The 21,242-nt window shown below is 41.1% G+C and overlaps 2 protein-coding genes across 2 annotated transcripts in view; one reads left to right on the forward strand and one right to left on the reverse strand.

The window, feature by feature from the left end:
• The window catches only part of TNKS2 (tankyrase 2), a 28,608-nt gene extending 21,657 nt beyond the window's left edge, over positions 1–6,951 (forward strand). The window contains exons 22-27 of the mRNA XM_021539536.3: positions 615–712; positions 1,354–1,428; positions 2,402–2,507; positions 3,137–3,323; positions 4,291–4,447; positions 4,747–6,951. Coding sequence (XP_021395211.1) covers positions 615–712; positions 1,354–1,428; positions 2,402–2,507; positions 3,137–3,323; positions 4,291–4,447; positions 4,747–4,809 — 686 coding nt within the window. The 3' untranslated portion in view covers positions 4,810–6,951. The remainder of the gene's footprint in view (positions 1–614; positions 713–1,353; positions 1,429–2,401; positions 2,508–3,136; positions 3,324–4,290; positions 4,448–4,746) is intronic.
• Positions 6,952–19,763: 12,812 nt separating this feature from the next.
• FGFBP3 (fibroblast growth factor binding protein 3) lies at positions 19,764–20,417 on the reverse strand. The gene has a single exon (XM_021539917.3). The coding sequence runs from the start codon at positions 20,415–20,417 to the stop codon at positions 19,914–19,916; it is 504 nt and encodes a 167-aa protein (XP_021395592.1). The 3' UTR covers positions 19,764–19,913.
• Between the last annotated feature and the right edge of the window lie 825 nt (positions 20,418–21,242).

Consider the following 21,242-nt stretch of genomic DNA (forward strand, 5'->3'; position numbering starts at 1 on the left):
AGGGCCATGGCCAGAAAAGACACTTGGCACACACAGTCTTCATATTCTTATATCCAGTAATTACATTCCCATTACTTGCCAGTTGTTGACTGCAGTCTGTCCAATGCAAACTGACATTGGATTCTTTGTAAAATTCCAAATTTTTTGCATATTTGGAAAGATAGAGAAGTTTCCTTCAAGTGTTCAGTGTCTTTTAAGCTTTCAGTACCAGGCTCAGTCATTTTGGATTGACAGACTTAGTTCTTTGTCAGTTCTTTCTGCATGACCATGGAAAAAATATTCCTACTAAATTAGTGCTTCAAGTTGCTCTTCCCATTCATGACGCCCTTGCCACCAGTAGTTGTGGACTCTGTACAGTACTCTGTACTGGTTGCTTGCTCTGTCACTGCCTAGAGTTGAAATGAGCTCTGAAGTAAGCGTTACGAGTATTTCCCCTGTTGTGTGTATTAATATACTGAGCTAAGCATGGATAAATGGGTTAGTGTGCTGAAATTATGATTCTTGCTGAGAGAATGATCAATTAGTGTCCACAGATCAGAGAAAACAATTGTGGTTTCTGAGGCTGTGTTTTATTACATTCACATACATTTTGCTGTATTTTATTACGTTCACAGGACTTAACCCATACCTGACTCTAAATACTTCTGCTAGTGGAACAATTCTCATAGACCTTTCCACCGAAGACAAGGAATTTCAGTCAGTAGAAGAAGAGGTAAATGACATTCTTTGTAGTCTCTCAGTATTTTTGCTATTGCTGCTAAAGAAGCAGATGAAGAAGTATTGCTAGACAGTTTAACGGTGCAGTAAACATCACTAAGTTTAAGTAAAATTTGCATAAGGACATTACAGACTCCCAACTTTGACTGCACTACTTATAATCTGTGGTCACGATGTCTGTAACTTTTTTCTTTCTTACATTATGATTGCCTGTAGTATTTTTAAAATCTCTACTATATATCAAATCTTTTCAATATAACATAAATTCTGTGCTACCAATGGATTACCTATTTGTTTTAGACAGTTTTACATCACTTCCTTTCAAAGTGCCATAATCTCACAAGGCAAAATTCTGAACAAACACAGTTTTAAACCGATTAGTGACAGTCTTCTCCAGTTTGAAGACGAGGCCATGGAGCAGTCAAAATATGTTGTTTTTTTAAAAAATCATTAAACCTATTCATGTGCGTTCACAAAATCTGGCATTACTTAACAACCAGTCACCTAAAAATTTCTCTTACGATTTCTAATTGTGTTAATACATAATTAGTTCTTTTCGTTTCTTGACTTATGTAAAGGAAACGTGTTTAATGTCTTCTGAAAGAATGCCATCCTCATTAAATTCTCAATTTTCAGATGCAGAGTACTGTCCGAGAGCACAGAGATGGCGGACATGCTGGTGGAGTGTTCAATAGATACAACATCTTAAAGGTGCCTGTTGGTTTTTCATCCCCAGTGGTTTTACAAAAAATAACATATCTGTAAAATGTTCTATACTTGTTTGAGTTCCATAAGGTGACAAGATTTGCCATTTTGAGACAGGTACAGGATAAAGATCACTTTTCAGGGAAATTCAAAGACTTAAGTTTATACAGAAAAGTTATTTATAGGTTAATAGTCAGGAAGAAATTGGTATAGAAGGATGTCACTCAAAACTGGAGAATATGTGAAGAAAAAGGCAGGAGGTTTTATAGGAAACAAAAGTGGGTGTCTTTTGAGGGAAAATGGCAGGAAAAACAGAAGGAAAAGCAAAACTTTTGAACTTTTATTTTGGCTTGATTTAACATCAAACAAGTGTAAAAAAACAGGCAGTAGATGAGTTTAATCTAATGGAATTTTGGTTTGTATTTCTGTGGTTTTCCCTCTGAAGTAATAGTAATTTTCATTAATATCATGAATATTTTGATTTACAAGTAACTGCTACTAAGTTTCATTCTGAATTGAAGTTACAGTGGAATTACTATGCTATATCTATACACACACAATGGTTTGCAATGCCCAGCATGCCTCTGCAGGGAATATGTAATTTGTTTTCTTTCAGAAGTGCTTCACAAATCTTCACGGAAGGCATTTCTTAGTTTACTGGTTGATCTTTTTACTAGTGATTCAGCATCAAGAAAAATTGTGACTGAGCCTGCTAAATTTAAATTAGAGTGTAGTTAATTTAAGGATTATTAACAAGGGGCTCTGTAAGATGAATTGATTCTTAAGTATATAGTTATTACTTACTTGTCATAAAACAACAATCAGTTTGTGCAGGGTAAGTCACTTTGTGTTTCACTGAATCCCAAGGAAAGTGTTATCATTCCAGTGACAGTGTAACTGTACTGTAGGACAGTGGCTATAAGTTATACATCTGTCCAGTAAAGTGAACTGAGATTTTTGATAATTTTGACTGTTTCAGATTCAGAAAGTGTGCAACAAAAAACTATGGGAAAGATACACACACAGAAGGAAAGAGGTCTCTGAAGAGAATCATAACCATGCCAATGAAAGGATGCTGTTTCATGGTGAGAATTTGAAATGTGCTTTATGAACTTAGTTCATCAGCAGCACTCTTTATTGGAGGGTTTCTACTGTCTCAAACAAAGTAAATTTCCTCAGAGGAAGTAGGTTCTAGGTTATACATTAGTTTTTTATGAGCAAGTATTTGTGTATTTCACAAGGGATGATACAATATACTGTATTGTTCTGAAATTTGCATCTCCTTGTCTCTCCTTGAAAGAGACTTGAAACATCTAAGTGAAAGCATTTCAGCAATTATGAGTGAAGATTAAGTAGTGTGCCTCCTCAAGTCTGTTTTGTCAGCTGTATGACCTAAATGATTAAAGGTCAAGCTTTATTCTGTTAAGGATGTTTTGGGGCAGGATTTTTTTTTTGTTGATTTTCTTGGTTTTATAAGTTGATAAGTTAATTTTGTTAAGCATTCTAGACACAACAGCTTATCATTAGCAAGGTAAAGCCAATTGAAGTCTTTCCTGTACAGAAATATAGAGTTTATCCTGGTGAGCAAAGTTCACAGTGCATGTTTATGAGGAAGGCTACACAGTTCCCAACACAATGGGAATGAGTGATTGAAATTTGACACATACAAAAATCTGTGTACTGTAATTTCAGTATTTTAATTCCTTTTTCTTAGGCTCCCCATTTGTGAATGCAATCATTCACAAAGGCTTTGATGAGAGACATGCCTATATAGGTGGCATGTTTGGAGCTGGGATTTATTTTGCTGAAAATTCTTCCAAAAGTAATCAATATGTGTATGGAATTGGAGGTGGCACTGGATGTCCAATTCACAAAGACAGATCTTGCTATGTTTGCCACAGGTAAGTCACTTGAAAGCATCTTGATTTTGCTTTTGTATATTGTGTCCTAGACTATCAATGAAGAAGGGTTTGCTTGGTAACCAGACCTTCTCAGTACTCTCTGTGTGCTGGGCCTAATAGAAACTTTCAGAAAACTTTGACAGTTCAAAGTTCTGAAGAACCTTTGACCATCTTCAGTGCATTTAACCATATCTTTGCCCTTAATATAAAAATCTGACTTGGAGCCAGAGAGTGAAGAGGATCTGCTATATGGTAATGTGAAAGATGCAGCAGTATGAGAGTTTAGTTCATTGGCTGTTACAGAGAATGGAGAAATTCACAGATACTCAGATGCAGTATTTCTTTGAGGAGGATGTTCTTTGTAATAGTCAGTCCTCATATGACTGGTTTTTCACACACTGAAATAGAGATGTGGATTTGTGAATTCTGCCACTGAGTTCTTGAATCCACTTTTCATTGTCATTGTAGTAGGTACATCTATACAGAAATAAGAGCCCTTGTTGAGTCTTTTAAAGTGAAAACAGTGTAACAAGCTGACAGATGCTAGTCTGAGGTATTTTGCATTGACCTAGAGTTTGCATTTGGCCTTGATGTTGACTTGGCTGTTGGATACAAATCTAACATTAGAACATTTGTGAATTATGTTGTCGGGATGAGTAATGGGGAGAGGAGATAAACTTTTACCTAAAAAACCCAAAAAAAATGAAAATAAGTAAGTAACAAAGAAAAGGTGGTGGCAATCTCCGAGTGCATGGTTAAGCATGCTGTTTCCAGTAACTAAGGTAAGCATTTTTCCATATTACTACCAACCCTTTCCTTGGGCTAGAGCTTTCCAAAGTGAGTGCAGCTTTCGTTCAGCAAAACAGAACCTGAGAAATTTATGAACTATGAAAGCTGACTGAAGTGGCTCCAAAGTTCAAAGTCATAAGTGTTGTGTATTCATGGTCCTTTTTTGCGTTCAACACAGGCAGTTGCTCTTCTGTCGTGTAACATTGGGCAAGTCCTTCCTGCAGTTCAGTGCCATGAAAATGGCTCATTCTCCCCCAGGACATCACTCCGTGACCGGGCGGCCCAGTGTAAATGGATTGGCATTGGCAGAATATGTCATTTACAGAGGAGAGCAGGTAAATAGCTTTTGGGGTGGTTTTACAGACTCTCTTTTGTCTTTATCAAAGGCATTTAATACTTTGGGGTTTTTTTTTTCCTAGGTTTGTGGTGCTAGGGTTTGCTTATGTCTCAGAGCAAACTCCAGCTGCAGTTGCAGGTGAAAGAATGCATGTCTGAATGATCCAGGGATTTTTACCTTCAATGTTTTGCCTTTGCCCCTCTTTTCTTTGGCATTTATTTTTTTCTCCTTCCAAACAAACATTATGAATTTTTCCAGAGAATGAAATAATTAACAATGTGTGTGTCACTCTTCCAGGCTTATCCAGAATACTTGATTACTTACCAGATTATGAAACCTGAAGCCACCACTGAAGCTTAAGACAAGTTACTTGTGGGAAACCATCCGTCTTTGGATACAAAGATATCAGTGGCTGCCATCCCAATAATTACAAGTTTTTGTTGGAAAACTTTCCATTCCCAGGTGGTGTGGTAGCAAATATGAACAAAATATACCACTTTTGACTTGATAAAGCTTTAATAATGTACAGTATGTTTTTCTAAAATTTCAGAAATGTCCTCTTTTTCAGCACTTTAACAGATACCATTCCAGACATAAACTGGGGTTTGGCTGTACTAAAGTATAAAAAGAAGTTAACTTGAAACAATGGTTTTATACAATACTGCATTCAAACCTAGCAGAAATTGTAATGGTCTATACAGGAACTCATTTTACTAATATTGTGTTCTTTAAAACACTGCATTTACACTGAAAACGTTTTCATTTGTAAAACTGTAAATAAGAGCTTTTGTACTAGCCTGGTATTTATTTACATTGCTTTGTAATATAAGTGTTTTAGAACTGCAATCTTGTACAAAATGTTATTTCCAGATGTTGATTTGTTCATCTGTGTTTTCTCATGCAAGATAGATTTGAAAAGTCAATTAATTTTTTTCAGGTTTTATCAATTAATTGTGAGAGAGAAAGCAAATTTTATCTGAAGAGGTTTAGAAATATCCAACTTTAGATTGAATACACAAATTTTTGTTCTGTATTTTTATTTATGAAATACACATTCCTGAGAATGATGGGCTATGAAAATAGAATGTTCCAGACAAATACTAAAGTGGTTTTCCACCTACTTCCTAGAATTGCATATTTTATTTCTGTAAAATGCCTTTTGCAGTTTTTTTATTTAATAGGTCTAGTTAACCTGTATCCTCACTTCAAGGCTAGTAGACCTTGCAAGTTACAGTTTTAGTAAATTATTTTCTTTGAATGTAGATGGAAAATTAACCTCAAGAAGTTCTTTCTTGAGTTTCTCTTGCTTACATTTAAGCCAGGAAGTTAAATAGTTTATTCCTAATATGAGGGCAAGCAACTTGGCCTTTTTTTGTATGCTTTCTTTGGTTGGTTAATATACTTGTTGACGCCCTCAGAATATGAGCATTGCAAGGTGGAAATGTTAAAATCCATCCTCTCATCTCCTGTGTCACGTCCATGTTAACATTCAAGCTGTGGCTGAAGCAGGTGTGTAGGAATGTGTGTGTCTGCTTTCAGCTGAGTGGAGCTGCTGGGCTGCACCTTCTGCTCCCAGCTCAGCCAGCTGGGGGAGGAGGAGCAGCTCTGCCACAGCAGCAGCTGCCTCTGGAACCCTGGTTTGGGCCCTGGACAGAGCAGGAGTGCAAAAAGTGCAGCCCCTGCCCAGGGGTTGTTGGGGTTCCTGGCTGCACCCCCGCTCCATCAGCGCTCTCATAGCTCCTGTGTATTCTGCTTTCTGCCATCTGCAGTTTTTACCTACATATTTCAAAAATATGTAAATACAAATTATAAGTTACTTGGGGTTAAAGTGGGTAGGAGTATATTTTAGTTGTTTAATATTTCTACATACAGTACAATGTCCCAGAAGACAATTTGTTTGCAGGGCATGTTATCTTACCATGGTTTTAAATGTAGTAAATGATCAAGATAATGAAATCCTCTTGCTGGTGTGGTGGTTATGTGATTATGCTCTATGTAAAAATGTACTTACCCAGTTATGTGAGGAAACTGAATAAGATTGCAGAATCTTTGCAGAAAGTAATATTGGCTATGAATAAAAAAGGCTTTGATTTTTAAGTACTTTCTCCCAGCATGTTGCCTGTTCCTTAGGTATAGTAATGCTGGAATTTGTGTTCATGCAAAATCTGTTAATTATGTTTAAAATTTTTTTGTTATTGCTAAAATGCTCCATTCTATATGAATGATCACCTAATGTCTTGTAAAATATTGTGGTATGATAGCATTTTAAGTGGTACCACAATGTTGGTTTTGTCTGGGGATTTTTTGAGCTGGTTTTTTTTTTTGCATGACATACCTTGCACTCTGAAGATGGAAGCTGTAATGATTTGATAATACTGATTGTTGAGGTGAACCTTTAATCCCTTGTGCAATTAGTTCTGCTTTACTCATCTTGAAGTGTCTTTACATGTACTGTATGACATTCCATATCCATTTAACACTAAATAAATTTAATTCACTGGTTTTCTGGTAGCTTGGGAGTAATTACAAGATGTAGTATGTTAACCCATTGTTTTAAATGTAAGCATGCACAATACTGTAACAAACTGCATCACTGGAGGCAAAATTAACTACATTAAATAGAAGAGCTTTTAATGTGGATAAAAATCTGTAAATACTGTGAAAACTTGTAGTTTGATATATGGCTAACTAACAGCTTTAGCTAGCAGTGAAAATGTTTTAGTAATAAACCCAGAAGTCAGCTACAATTTGTGCACTTAAAACTCCATTATATAATCCAGAACTGAGAAAGAAAACTTGCTTGCATTGGTTTGGTAAAATGAAAAGTAACCTGAAGTGTCTTACTTTTCAGATAACTGCAAGGGTGTGATACATACCTGAGCAACAGCAGAAAGAACTGTTTAGATCACTGGTAGTATAGAAATAAATAATTTTATTTCAGTAGGACTGTTTATATGGTGGTAAGTTTCCAAAACCGGGTTTGTATAGAAAACTTAAATAGACATGAGCAGTAGAGGGCAGGAAAGCAAACGTTTTCCAAGATCAGTGTTAATGAAAATCTTTATAGGGTTTCGGAAACATAACTTCTGATAATATTGCTTCTGAAAATTCCACCTATCTGGGTTGTAAAAAATTAACTTTACATTATTCATTAGATTTGGTTTTGTTTAATTAAATAATGAGTATAGAAAGAAGTGAGACAACTAAGCAAATTGAAAATACTAGGATCTTTTTGTAAAAATTTATTAATAAGTTAAACTTTAGTCTTAGAAATCAAAAAACAATTTAGCCACACTCTCCTATCTTATGTAATTGAAAAAGTTGATTATGCATACAGTGTGTGTTACAGAGGTCTGTTGGCACTCAGTTTGAATGCAAATGACTGTGTATAAAGGAATTGCCACTGTCCTTTCTACCCTGAACTTGCTCATTAGCCATCTGTGTGTGTGTCTGTGTATCTCTGAGCACACACATACTTGGTCACTCTGGAAAAATAATTTAAAAGAAGTTCTGAAAGTATTTTCCTGTAGAACATCATTGTCAGTGAGAGTGCTGCAGCCTAGGAGCCATGTCCCTTTCTTCAGCCAATATCCTGAACTTAATATAATAAAATGGATTTTCTCTTTCACTGGAAACAGCCCCATGGATGGCTTTCCTTCTGCCTTTCAGTTTAAAAGCAGTGTAGAGACTCGATTGGTATTGAGCTGAGGGCTGCTTTCTTGCCTTCAGTGACCTGGCAGTGAGACTGACTGAGGCCTGCCCCTCTCTGGTTCTTGGAGCTGTGCTTCAGTTGCAGTAGGAGGTGGCACTGGTGCCAGCAAGGGAAGTGCTACAGTGGAGGGCATAAGGGGAGGTGTGTCCCTCTTCTTGTCCCTGTGCAGCAAGCATAAGCAGTGGTGCTTCTGAGAGTATCAAGGGGTTTCTCCCCTCTCCCTGTGGCTCACTAGATCAGAAAAAGCTACAGGCAGCCAGAGCAGAACACAAAAGAAAAAGCATGTAGGTGACTGGTTTGAAGATATCAAGTTCTGCCCTAAAATGGGCAAGGTTGGCAACTGAGAGAAGACAGGAGGGAGAGAATAGAAGAAATAATAACCTACAAAAAATGGAAAGGCAAATTTTGCACACACTGAAAAGGCATGTCAGGAATAGCAAATATAATTGTTAGGAATGGCCAAAGTAAGCACGGTACATCAGCTTCCCATTTTACATTTGACATAAAAAAGCAGACAAACACTGATGTGTGGACATTATGGGGCTCCTTTTGAGAAGAATACATGTGTTTTAGAAGGGGAAAGTTGCAGCCAATTCAAAACATTAATGTTAGAACTGGGACAAAGTGTGTGCAAGAAAAGAAATAGGGTTTAAATACCAAAGGCAAATGCCCTGCACAATAGGTCTTCAAAACATGGGTATTGAAGCATTGGTTTTTCAGAGACAAGCTGAAAACTCCCTCTAGCAGCATAAGAGCAATGTCACATTAAATTATCCACCTGGATTTTGTATAGTGATAGGATGCATATGGGAAGTAGGGATTTTAATGCAGCCAAGATATTTGAAGGAAGTGGAGGTGAGATCCATCTCTCTATATGTGATCTTGATAAAACTAGTTCATTTATGAATGTGTTCCAGTTGGGGTCTTCCTGAGTGGCACCAAAGGTGATTGGGGTGCCTCCTGACATGTGCAGTGACACAGCCAGGGGAACACTTCCTTGCAGAGTTTTTAAGCTAGGACCATTAGCAGGTCTCAAAAGAGCACAGCAGAAGCATTTGCACACCTTAACATGTAAAACAAATGTGAATTGTTTAAGGAGCAAAAGAAGATGCACCAGTGCCTAAGAACATGTGATTGAGGCCTTTTATAGTTGGAAAAGCAGCTTCATGTCACCTGCTAATACTGTGTACAGATCTGGAGTGGTACATGTGGGGAAGGATTTTAATACTGAATAGTGTGGCTGATAGAAGTAGCCTGAGAAATGAACTAGGAACTAGTTGTCTTTTTCAGGGCCAGAGATGTCTGGCTTTGTGTTGTCCAGCTGCTCTTCAAAAAGGTAACCTTTGCCAGCAGTGCATTTTAAAGCTTATTTCAAAAGAAATTTATTCATTCATATTTATTTATTTCACAAGAAATTTATTCAATTTTGTGGGGCTATGGGCATCATAGATCAATAGATGTGTACAGAAATAGAATTTCTTACTAGCCTGATAAAGAAGCTGGTAAGTAAATTAAGCAGGTAAATAAATGAACCAAATACATTGGCCTCAGTCTTTGAGGGCTTTTTCAATCTTTCTGATTCTGTGAAAGGAAAAAACAGATATTGTTGCAGAAATTAGTAAATCAATTAATCTATATAATATTTATGGCCCAACTGAGAGGGATATTGTATCTAATAGCTTTTAAGTCAAATTAGAAGCTGACAGCAGTTACATTAAGTATTTTAATTAATGATAGAGTGAGCTGCTAAGCAGTGCAGAAGAGTAATTTTAAATAAATAAACCTGTATGTGATGACCAATGTCTGATTGTGGTTCCCCATTTGAAAGTATTTTATTGAAGCATTGCAATCATGAAATTAACTAATTAAGTTTGAAATTAAAGAGGTTTACTTTGAATAATAAGTATTCATTAGAGCACTTGTTTTCATCAAACAAAGTCTAATTCAGTATTTAGAGAAAAAACCTACTTAGCAGTTGGGTACTAAAACTTCAAGATTTATAAATAATCAAAAAAGACATAAATAAGTGCAATTTGTACAGACAGCAGCATAGTTCCAGTAATAACATGAGGTCTCTGAAGCACATTGTGTCAAAGGTGTTATTGAATGCAAAGATTCTAAACTAAGTAATCAGACAGTGAAATAAATCTGACTTCAAACTAAATGGGCTAATGTTAAAGCTTATTTAAAAATACTAGGCATGTGAAAATGCACTAGAAACTGCAAAATGATAGGTTTTAAGAAAACATTCTCCTATTGGGAGTAAATCTTTGAATGGAGAACCATTTAGCACATTACTAGAAAGATGGATTTCTGAAGGTGCAGAACAGACCTTGAGAAAAAAATGAGGTTTAAAAAAAAGGAAGGGAGCAGAGGTGTGTGGGTGTGTGTGTAATTGCCTGAGCATCTCAGAGTGGTGGCAACTACATTAACAGAGAAAATGAGGTCAGTGGTACACCACAAGGTCAAGGAAATAGTCCACACTAAATTAGAGTGAAAGGCACCAAGTGTCTTGATAAGGAGGAAAAAATTAGAGAAACATGCTGCTCTTGAGCATGTCAGATTGCTGAATTTCTGAAATAAAAAACTTACAAGGAGCTTTCTATCCAACATCCTACATATTATATGCCTTGTAAGCATTTTGAGCAGCTTTAAAACCTCTTGGCATTTATATAATCAGACTCAAAATGAGCTGGAGAGGCAGAATTATGAGCTAGCTCATTTCAAGCAATTCTCAATAGTAGCACAGAGCAGGTAAGTCTGGGGGAATTCTAATGGGAATACCCCATTTTGGATAGGACTGGACAAATATGGAAACTTGCTTTTTTATGTAATTGTATATTAAGCCATATTACAAAGCACTTCTGAAATACCACCTGCTATTAAAAGTGTTCTTAGTCAATTACAAATTTGGAAACACTAATAAAAAAATATTTATAAAATGCAGAAAGAAATAGTAATTTCAGACCTGCAGCAGTTTAGTGAAATATTTCAGTTAAACGGAAAATTTCACACCTAATGTAAATAGATTTATTCAGGGACATGCTTTAAAGTTTTGGATAGTTTTATTCATGTGAGTACCATGTGCCAGCTGTAGGGACATAGTCCAGCAGAAATACTGAAATCATGACAATATTTTGCAAGAGAATCATGTGGCAAATTTTAAAAGCCAATGACTCATATAAAATAGTCCATAAACTCTTGGGTTTAGGTATGCCTCCTCTATGTCTTCTGAGACTTCCCTCCCTTTTCTCAGAAATACTAGCTGTTCAGTAAAGCAGTTGAACAAAATGCATGAGTTAAATATTTAATATATCAAGTTTCAGTTGTGTGTAGTTTTTTGTAAAGAAGAAAGAATAATGGTGTGACTGTACAATTAATAGCTTAGATATTTTTGTGTGACAGGGTGCATTGTTATGTACTACAGATGTTTTTACTGCAATATCAATAAATAACATGTTTTCTCTTAAAAAAGAAACAAACAAACTACAAAATAGTGGTTAATATGTCTCCTCCACTGGATGGAATTTATAGTACTTATGTTGTGGAGTTTGCGGTTCAACACCTTTAACCTACTGAAAATAGTGGGTTTGGACTCACTGACCTACTAGTTTTAGCATAATGAATTATATCAGTAAGCACGCATTTGCCTCTTAATTCTGTTAGTCTCCAGAAAATTAATTAGAACTATATTTACACCATAATTTAGCAATAGTGATTTAAAGTTATTTAGTTGGAATAGTTCTCATCAGATGCAATGCATTCTCCCCTGTCGTATCTAATTCTAATGATAAAATTCAACCAGGATTTCCCAAGCAAATTCATTATGTCCTTAAGTTTTAAAACTGACTTTTTTCAGGTTTACTTCTTTTTTACAGCCTTGTCTCTTTAGACCCATCAGAATTATGTAGCTGTGGGTGCCTTTTGCACCTTCCCCCTTGTTGCAGAGAGCAGGGATTTGCCAGCGTTAAGCACCTCAGCCTCTCGATTCAGAGCCTGCCCCTCTCTAGACCCTCTGAACAAACATGAGAAATCTGTTCTGTGGGGCTGCAGCTTCATGATCCAAAATGATGTGGGTGGCTTGTGACAGGAATGCACGCATCCTAAATGAACAGCAGTTTCCATGGGGATGTCTGTACCTGTAATAGCAGACAGTCACGTGTCATTTTTATTGCTGGAAATTCCTGTTTCTCTACAGCTTTATTTATAATTTTGTCTCATTTCATTTTTCAGCCAAACACCATAATAAAGCAATTTGACATGGAGTTCTGTGATAGTCAAAATATCCATTGAGAAGCTGAAAGACATTTCTGTTCATAAAGTGAGGTTCATCCACCTTGCTCCCAGGTAACTTCACATAAAACATCTGCTGTGGTGCTTTCAATATACGCCTTTTAAAAGCAAATTATTACAAAATCCCAGAATGGTTTAGGTAGGAGGGGACCTTTCAAGTTCCTAGTCCAAACCCCTGCCATGAGCAAGGACATCTTCAATTATGTCATCAGGTTGCTCGGAGTTCTGTCCAACTTGAATGTTTCCAGGGATGGGTGATCTGCCACCCCTCTGAGCAACCTGTGCTACTATTTTATCACCATCATTTTAAAAATTAGATTAATTCTGGCTGGTATTAAAGAAGCTATATTGCAACTGGCAATTTTAAAGCTTGTATTTGAGAAGGATAAAATGAGTACATTGTTCTAGAGATACTTTATTTACAGACCTTTGCTTGCTTTGAAAGAGAATATTTCTATTCTAGATGTTAAATCTTAGGAGTAAGAGCAAACACAATAAAGGTGTTTGCTCTTCTAAGTAGTTTGATGTAAGTACCTGTCTGAGAGAAAAGGACCTATGTTCAGCTTGTATTTATAGTTCAGGATTCAAAAACTTAATTTGGAAAGCATACACCACTAACTGTTGAGAGCAAGGTAGGCTAATCTGCTTGCTGCTGATTAAAAATGCATGTGGAATCTGCAGCTCTGTATGTGGAAAGCAGGAAAACCAAGACCACCAGTTCTGCCAATCAGTCATTCACATTTCCCACTGTTTTCCTCTATTGTAGCAAAATGTGAGAAGCTGCCCTCAGGCCACACAAACAGTGTTCTTTATTGGTCTTTACTGAGGCATGATCGGGCATCTATGCAGAGACTGCCAGCCTCAAAGAAGTGCTAGTGGATGACATCTGCCAGCCTGGCTTTGCTACAGATAGATTTATGAGCTGTGAAGATGGTCAAATTAACATCTTCTGCATTCTTGATAGGATTAGGGTTTCTGGGACATGCACCCATTTGCATATTGCCCTGACTTACCACATCAGTATTGTGTTTGTGGCTCATTTTAATAGACTGGGAGGCAGTGGGAGCTTTCTCCCTTCACATCCTACTGCATTTCCAGTCAGTCTTTTCAGTGGCATGGTTGTGTTGGTTTAACAGACCTAACAGAAATCATACTTCTTGCTCTGACTTCTTCCAGCTACAACCTTAATGCAACCCGAGAGCAGCAGCAGCTGTAAAAGCCGTTTTGCTCAGGGAAGGATATTCTTCACTGGGGTGAGCTCATGCAGACACACACATGAAGTTGAATGATAATGCATTTCTATGAGAGTCCACAAAAATTGTCCCTAGAAATTAAAGAGAGATCTGACAGGAGCTACCTTTCTACAGCCTCAAGCAATTATTGAAGGTCTTGAAAATGTTAATTTACCAATAGAAACATAGCTGAAAACTCTATTAGCCTTAAATCTCTGTCCCTTTGCCCCCTTCCCACCCCTCTCCACACAAGACTTAGACCACTTTTTTATTGTATTTTACATTAATTTATAAATGGTGATCATCCAGTGTTGGTAAAATATAGTTTGTGTTTGTCACTAGACAGGAGACGGCTTCAGTTTGTTCTGTGTGTTGAGTGACAATGGCCATGCACCCCTCACAATATTCCCCAGCCTTGGGTTGCCTGTGTGGGATAACTGGGTTAACAGCACAAGCCTGTGCTGAACAGGATACCTAAGGTGCCTAGAAAAGAGAGGGTATCCAACAAAACACTGTTTAAAATTTACAAATAATATTTACATGTACTTGCTCCTTACCTAGACTGTAATAATAAAAAAAATAAGTGAGCTATCATTTTTCAGGAAATTATGGCTTTTCCAGCCTTATCTTCTGAGTTATCTATGCCAGTTTTTTACTCTCACTTTAACTGATTTAAAATTAGCTGGTACTTCCTCTCAAGTGCGAGGAAGTACTTGAAACTGATGTGTGATGGAAATATTTTCATTAACCTCATTCAGGGGTTAGCTTCAAATTTCCCACAAGAACTCTACTCCACACTGGCACCTTATCTTGAATAATTTGAAAGGAATTAGCACTGTTGAGAGTCCCACCACTCCATCATATTGTGGGCAGAGGAAATGTACATGAGCATCAGAGTCTGAGCTCCCGAGGGAGCAAAAAGCATGAAGAAAGCAACGAAACATCTGCACAATTACTGCAGGTGAGGAGGACCTATGTAAAAGGCAGACCAAGCTATGGCTGATTATATTATGGTATCATTAGGCACATACATGTCATTTCGTGATGTTATTTAATTACTAAGCCACGTTTACCACACGGGCACATTAAAAGGAAGAAAGCACCAATGCCAGGAGATTTGGGCTATCCCCACCAGCCTGGTGCTGGCAGAAAGGGCCAGATGGCTCTTCTTGGTGTCCCAGTCCTGTGTTTTCCTCATAGGCATCCCCTGCACATAGCTAGCAGCTAGCCCCCACCCCAGGGCTACCTCGTCTCCCAGAAAAAAACACAGATGCTTTATCTCCCTTGCTTTCTTAAACCAAACTACTTTCTGTTTTCTGCTGCTGTTTTCCTGCACGACCACGGCCCCACAGTGTTCCCGGCTCAGGGATGCCCGGTGAAAGAAGCCGTCCGGTTCCCGGTGCCGCTGGCCGCGGCCCGACAAAGCCCTGGCGAGCCCGGGGCCGCTGGGATGCTGTCGGTGTGTCCGTGCGGCGGCGGCTGCGGGCGTTCATTGGCCCCGCGCGGGGTGGGATGACACCCGCCCCGCTCCCCATAGGGCCTCCAGCTGCCCCGACGGCTGCTGAGGGCTGCGAGAGAATAGAGCTGAGGGGAGAAAACCATCACACTGCACCCTCTCGGCTCCAATGAGAGCACAGGCAGCTTCAGCCACGGATAAAAGAACTTTAAAAAAAAGAGACTGTAGTCTTGGAGCTGCTATTAACGGGAGATGAATTGCAAGAGACCATTTCATGCCCAGGGACTTCAAGAGAGCAGCATCCCCAAGAGCCATTTGCTCTCAGCAAGAGTCGTGCTGAAGCCCTTTGCTGTCAGGACAGAAGCATGCATATAAATTTTATACCATTTGTCTTTGGGCAGAAACAAAAGATCAGCTCAAAATCCTCAGCATCTTGTCTCAACTAACATGAAATAATACTGTCTTGTGTGGCTGTCTTGTTACTCTTTTCCCATCAAAAGAATACCGGTGATAAATTTATTCATAATTTTGGAAGGTTTTGCTCTTAAAAAAAAAAAAAAAAAAAAAAAAGAAGCAAACACAGGGAGCTGAGGCTATATTTACTCCTGTTAGCACAAATCATGCTGCTGCTAAGGATTGTGACTTTGGGAAGTGCACAATACTTTTTTAAATCGAAAAAAAACACAGCTTTAAAAGGTTAGCTGCTACTCTTTCTTCTCCTGCATTTCATTAAACTAACTGAGGATGATACATGGAATGTATTTTCTAGTTACAACTGCAGCATGAAAACAAGAAATTAGTTGGGATTTTTCTGTTCTTTTTCAACCAAGAATTCAAGCTCTATAAGCATTTTGGGACCTAAGACTTTAATTTACTCATGAAAGAATATCTACTGGGTTCAGTAGTCAGATTAAATACAGGCTGTGTAAATATTCTGGATAATTAAATGCTTTAAGAAAATTTTTATTAAATTAAGAATGTGTACTTAAGTAGATATTACATGCATTTTTGTATTTTAGGATTTGGATATCTATAATTGGACCATATTTTATCCTATGGATTTCCTTTATTAAATGAATATTTTAGTACTTTCTGAATGTATAATAAGAAATTAGTTCTGTGTTTTACCATGATGCTTCCATCAAATATTTTCTCTTTTTTTTGCCAGAAAATAATGTCGTGTTAGAGCCTAAAATTAACTACAACTTAGTCCTAAGTCTTATTTTACATGGAGCAGTTATTCCTAGGTTTCCTCTAACAGATGAACACGAAAGCTTCTCCAGCTGGCCCACCAGCCCTGGTGTGGGTGCAGAACGTGTGAGCGAGCTGCCGAGGCGCCGCTGTGGCACGGCGCAGTGCCCCGGCAGGCAGCAGAGCCCTCGTAAAGTGAGTGCCTGTGCCTGGCCGGGCTGCAAGGACACAGCTCTGAAACAGACCTATGAAGGGATACTGTAGTTATCTATTTGTTTGTTTTTAATTTATTTATCTTCTGACAGTGACGCAGCTGCGTGTTTCCCTGGGGTGCTGAGACCCCGAGGCCAAGGCTCCGTGTTTGTCTCAGTGGCCGGGGCTTGCACATAAGGAAGGAGTGTGAGGGCTGAGAGAATTAATCTAAACTCTGTAATATTGTATGGTTAAAAGCCTCTTTCATGTAGCTGTGTTCATGAACTGAGCTTGGAATTCTTAAAAAAATCCAGATTATTACAGAGAAGGGGATTTGTTGTTTGGCAAATTGACAAAGCCTGACATTCACTCACCTCATGTGCTGCTTGGCTTTACAGTAAGTCTTAGATAGGGTTCACAGCACAAGGGAGGCCTCAAATATGTTAGGGACAATTAAAGAGAGATTCCCAAAGATTTCAGGTTCCATTATCCAGTGAGCTCCAGCTTGAATAGTTGATTTTTAATTTTTAATTTCTTTTTATTCTTTCTTTGTCTCCACCTTATTTGCTAATAGTCTGATGGCTTTTAAATTGCACCACAAACCTCCAAAAACAGTGCATCCCTTTGCTGACTCCTGTAGCACAGGCTGGTCGTAAACTCAAGTAGGAAACATCAGTGTCAAAATTACATGTGGAAACATTAATATGCAAATACAGGCAAGTACACCTGGCAGAGCTGAGAGCTGAGCTATGACTGCCTGAGCAGATTTCACTTGTTGAACCTCTGAATTCAGAGGAATGAAGACTGAGAGGGAAAATCAGCATCTTCCAGAAGGAAGTGCCTAGTGCAGAACCCAGGAAAGAGTAATTCCTGTTGTGGATTGGGACAAAAGACTGAACTGCTCGAAGTCTGGGATCTGCAACTCCAGATCTCTTCTGAGACAAGCTCTTCTCAGGCAGTGATGAAAGAGCAATAACATTCCATTTATTAATTTTTGATGTCACTTTACAGGAAAGAATTGCTACACACAGCAAGCAGCTTACTGCCTTCTTTAACCTTGCAAATTACAGTAACATCTTCAAATTGTTCCTTCAAAATCAGAAGGTGATGAAAGAGAGATTAGTGCTATTTAATAGGATAAAGGGCTTTCTACATATAAAGAGAGCAACTAAACTCAGATGCAGGTTCTGTTGGAACCTCCAGATACAGAGTTGAGCTCAGCAGCCAGGGGAAAGAAAATAATGCTGTGTGCAATATGGCACAAGGATGGTTTATTTATATTTTTGCCCCTGAAACTTCCTGAGTTAGAGCTCCCAGAATTAATTTCCAGAAGCTAAAATGTCAATCATTTCAGGGTTTTCTTTTAAGGTAGCTTATGCTTTTCCTTGGAAAACACACCTAGTGTCCTGATATGTCAGCTGATAGCACCCTTGTGATGACAGCCCAAGCAGCAGCTGCACGTGGGAAAAGTTAATTATTCCCAGTACCACCTTCCTCTGGGAGGGGAGAGTTTATCAGGCCAACGGAATAAAGTCAGGGTTTGGGCCTGCCAGGTTGGCCACACAGGCTCTTCTTGCTGAGGGCAGCCAGGGGGTGCTGAAGAAGGAGCCAGCCAAGATCCTCACTTGGTGACAGGAGCCAGCCAAGCCAGGACCTAGACCAGTGGTGAAGGACTGCCACAGCTGCAATGGGAGAGCAGAGGTAAGGGGTGGCTGCAGAGTGGGTGCATGGACAGATCTGGGGAGCTGAACTAAATCCAGGGCTGGGAAGTGTGATGACTTCATCTCATGGAGCTGCCACAGGACTAAATGGCATCGTTTCTTTTGGAAGTGAAGATCTTGGCTGCAAAGCGTTTCCAGTTTGCTTACCTTAGATGGTGATGCTAGCTGTTATCCAATCATGGGAGAGGATGAAAATGTTAAGATAGGAAGCAAAAAACCACCCCCTTAAAAACAAATCTGAGGATCTCACTATGGTTTCCCAGTCTTGGGGATCTGCGGATAAGTTTGTCAGTAGAAAAACTGAGCATTTGTTTGTTATTCAGCACTAAGCTTTGGTGTTATTAACCACAGTAAATGCAATTAATGTAGTCTTGGGTTGTTGTATTTTGTTAGTTACTGGTGCTTAAAAGGAAGACTGAGCTATTTTGGAGCCTTGGGGAAATATTGTGGTTAAACATAGAGAAAGGGATTCTCTCCTTTCTTCTCCCTCATGGGTAAACAATGAATTTGTTCAGAGTTCCTAGTTGGGTTTTCAAATGCAGAGTGATGTGGGTAATCAGCTTGGTTGCCATGGTGCTCCACCTTTGCATCTGATGGTGAGAAATACAAGCTCTAGCAGCACTGCACAAAGCTGCTGTGCCTAGACCATGGAAATAAAACAAAGCTGAGCATTATCACAAGGTACTGTGCAATGCTCTGGCCAGCAGCCCATTCTGTGGCTGCTTGGGTGACAAGCACATAAAGGAAAAGTGAGGAGTCATTAAAAAAAATAGTCATCCAGATCATATTCAGTGGTGATGAAGCTTTTGCATAGTGCTTGCATAGAGCATTATCCAGCTGTTTGCTGTAAAGGAAATTGTCTTGGCATTAAAAGTTGCGTGCGATAGTTCAGATCCTCGTGAGAGCCACTGGGAAGATCCTGATTACATCATAGTGCCCTTCTCACAGCCATCCTTAAAACTGTACAGAAAGAGTCTGCAACTGTTCCTGGTCATAGGCAGATGTCTAGGGCTGTGTAGGACCCCAGACAGCTGAGAGAAACTAGCTTTCCTTACCAAAATGTACCCCATTTTGTGTGGATAGAGTATCTCTCGAACGCCTTTTTCCCCAGGTAAAACAACTTCCCTATTTAAGCACTATGCCATTAGCTGGGTGAAATATCATTCATCTCCTAAATCCAGTACCTGTACCTAGATGCTTCTGAGTTTCTCAACTTTTCTTTTGACATCTGGTTTCTCACCCAGCCCTGCTCAGGTTCTTTGGAGATAGTTGCCCAACTGTTCTGTGGGAAACGGGACAGGACTGGTTCATGTAGCTTGTGAAATCTCTGTCAGCAAGAAAGGTTTTTCTAGGACTTACTGTTCAGTGAGGTCACAGTCATTTCTTATTCTGGCATAAATGTATGGTTTTCTACTTGGGTGATTCCAGTGTAACTTTAACTCACACGGGTCCGTTTCACACTTGTAACGGCGCTGCAGGAGTTACAGGGCTTTGACGAGACAAAGAATTACGCCAGCTTCTTGTCACAAAATAGTTACCGTTTTATTGGGGAGTAAAAAAGGAGAGTGGACAAAGTCGGGGGGCATTGGCGGCAGTGGCAGGCGAGGCCGGGAGTGTTCGGGTGCGCAGCCCGGGCGGCCGCGCTCCCTCCCGCTGGCCGGAGCGGCTCAGCCCTCCCAGAAGCCGACGAAGAAGCTGCACAGCGAGTGCCACCGCTCGGCGCAGTAGGTCTGCGCCGGGTCCTCGGTGGGCTCCGGGCCGGGGGCCGGCGAGGCGGGGCCGGGGTCGGGCAGCAGGCGCAGCTGCGCCTCGGGCGGCGCACGGCCCGGGCCGCAGAGGCGGGCGCGGAGCGGCGCTCCCGGGGCGCAGGGGTGCTGCCGCCGCCGCAGCCGGGACAGGATCTGCCGCCAGTACTGGCGGCCGCGGAAGGCCGGGCAGCGCCGCGGCTCCCCGCGGTAGGCGCAGCTCCGCGCCGCCCCGCCGCCCTCCGCCCGGCAGCTCAGCCGCAGCTCGCTGGCCCCCGCGGCCGAGCGCAGCTCCCAGCGGCACCGGTGCTGCTCCGGCGTGGAGAACCGCCCCGCCCGCGCCTCCTCCGCCGCCTCCGGGTCCGCGCCGGCGGCCCCCAGGGCGGCCAGGGCTGGCAGGACCAGCAGCGCCAGCGGCAGCCTCATCCTCGGCGTGCCTCAGCGACGGGATGTCCCGGCGCGGGGCCCGCCTTCCCGCCGCATCTTCCGCGCCCTGCGGACACACGGACCGTGGCGGGCGGTGCCCCGGCGGGAGCGCAGCCCCCGGGGTCGCACCAGACAGAGCCGCCCGCGGAGAGGGCTTATCCCTCCAGACTCGTAACCCCCGGGGCTTTTAGTTCGTGTCCGTCCATCCTTCAGCTCCGTCCCAGGACCACCCCGGCCAGGAAGCCCTAACTGAACAGCATCAGTCGGAGCCCGCACTCGCCGGCTGCGGCATCACAGCCGCGAAGGGCATCAGACCCGGCTAGGGGCAGCCCCGTCCTTTCCCCCGCACCCGGTTTTCCCCACGCACCTCGGTGCTTTCCGCCCGGTCCCGGGGCACTCACGGCGCGCTGCGTGGCGGTGCGGGGACCTGCAGACTGCCCGGCTGCCGCGGCGGGCCGGCACGGGAGCTATCAATGCTCGGGGGCTGCCCCCGCCACGCCCTCCCCGGCCGCCGCCCGCGGGGACACGCCGGGAGCGCTGCGCCCCGACGGCGCCGGCTCCGGGAAATCGCCGGGCACACTCGCGCTTTGTTCGAGGGAGCCGCACGCCGGTACCACAAAGCCAAACCGCAAGCGCGGCCCCTTCCGAGGCGGCGAGGGAGTCCGGGAGCCGAGCTGGGCTGCGGCAGCTCGCCTGTGCGGGCATCCGCCGGGGCCGTGGGGACAATGGGCGTGCGCCTGCTGCATGGGAGTCTATTTATTTATTTTCCTTTACAATTCATGGAGTTAAAAGGGATCCTCGTTTCGGAAGGAGAATACCAGTGTG

The sequence above is a fragment of the Lonchura striata genome, chromosome 7, assembly GCF_046129695.1.
Source record: "Lonchura striata isolate bLonStr1 chromosome 7, bLonStr1.mat, whole genome shotgun sequence".
NCBI classification, from domain to species: Eukaryota; Metazoa; Chordata; class Aves; order Passeriformes; family Estrildidae; genus Lonchura; species Lonchura striata.

What these genes read in the sequence shown, in the direction of transcription:
- FGFBP3 (XM_021539917.3), bottom strand. Translation starts at nt 20,417, where the DNA reads ATGAGGCTGCCGCTGGCGCTGCTGGTCCTGCCAGCCCTGGCCGCCCTG.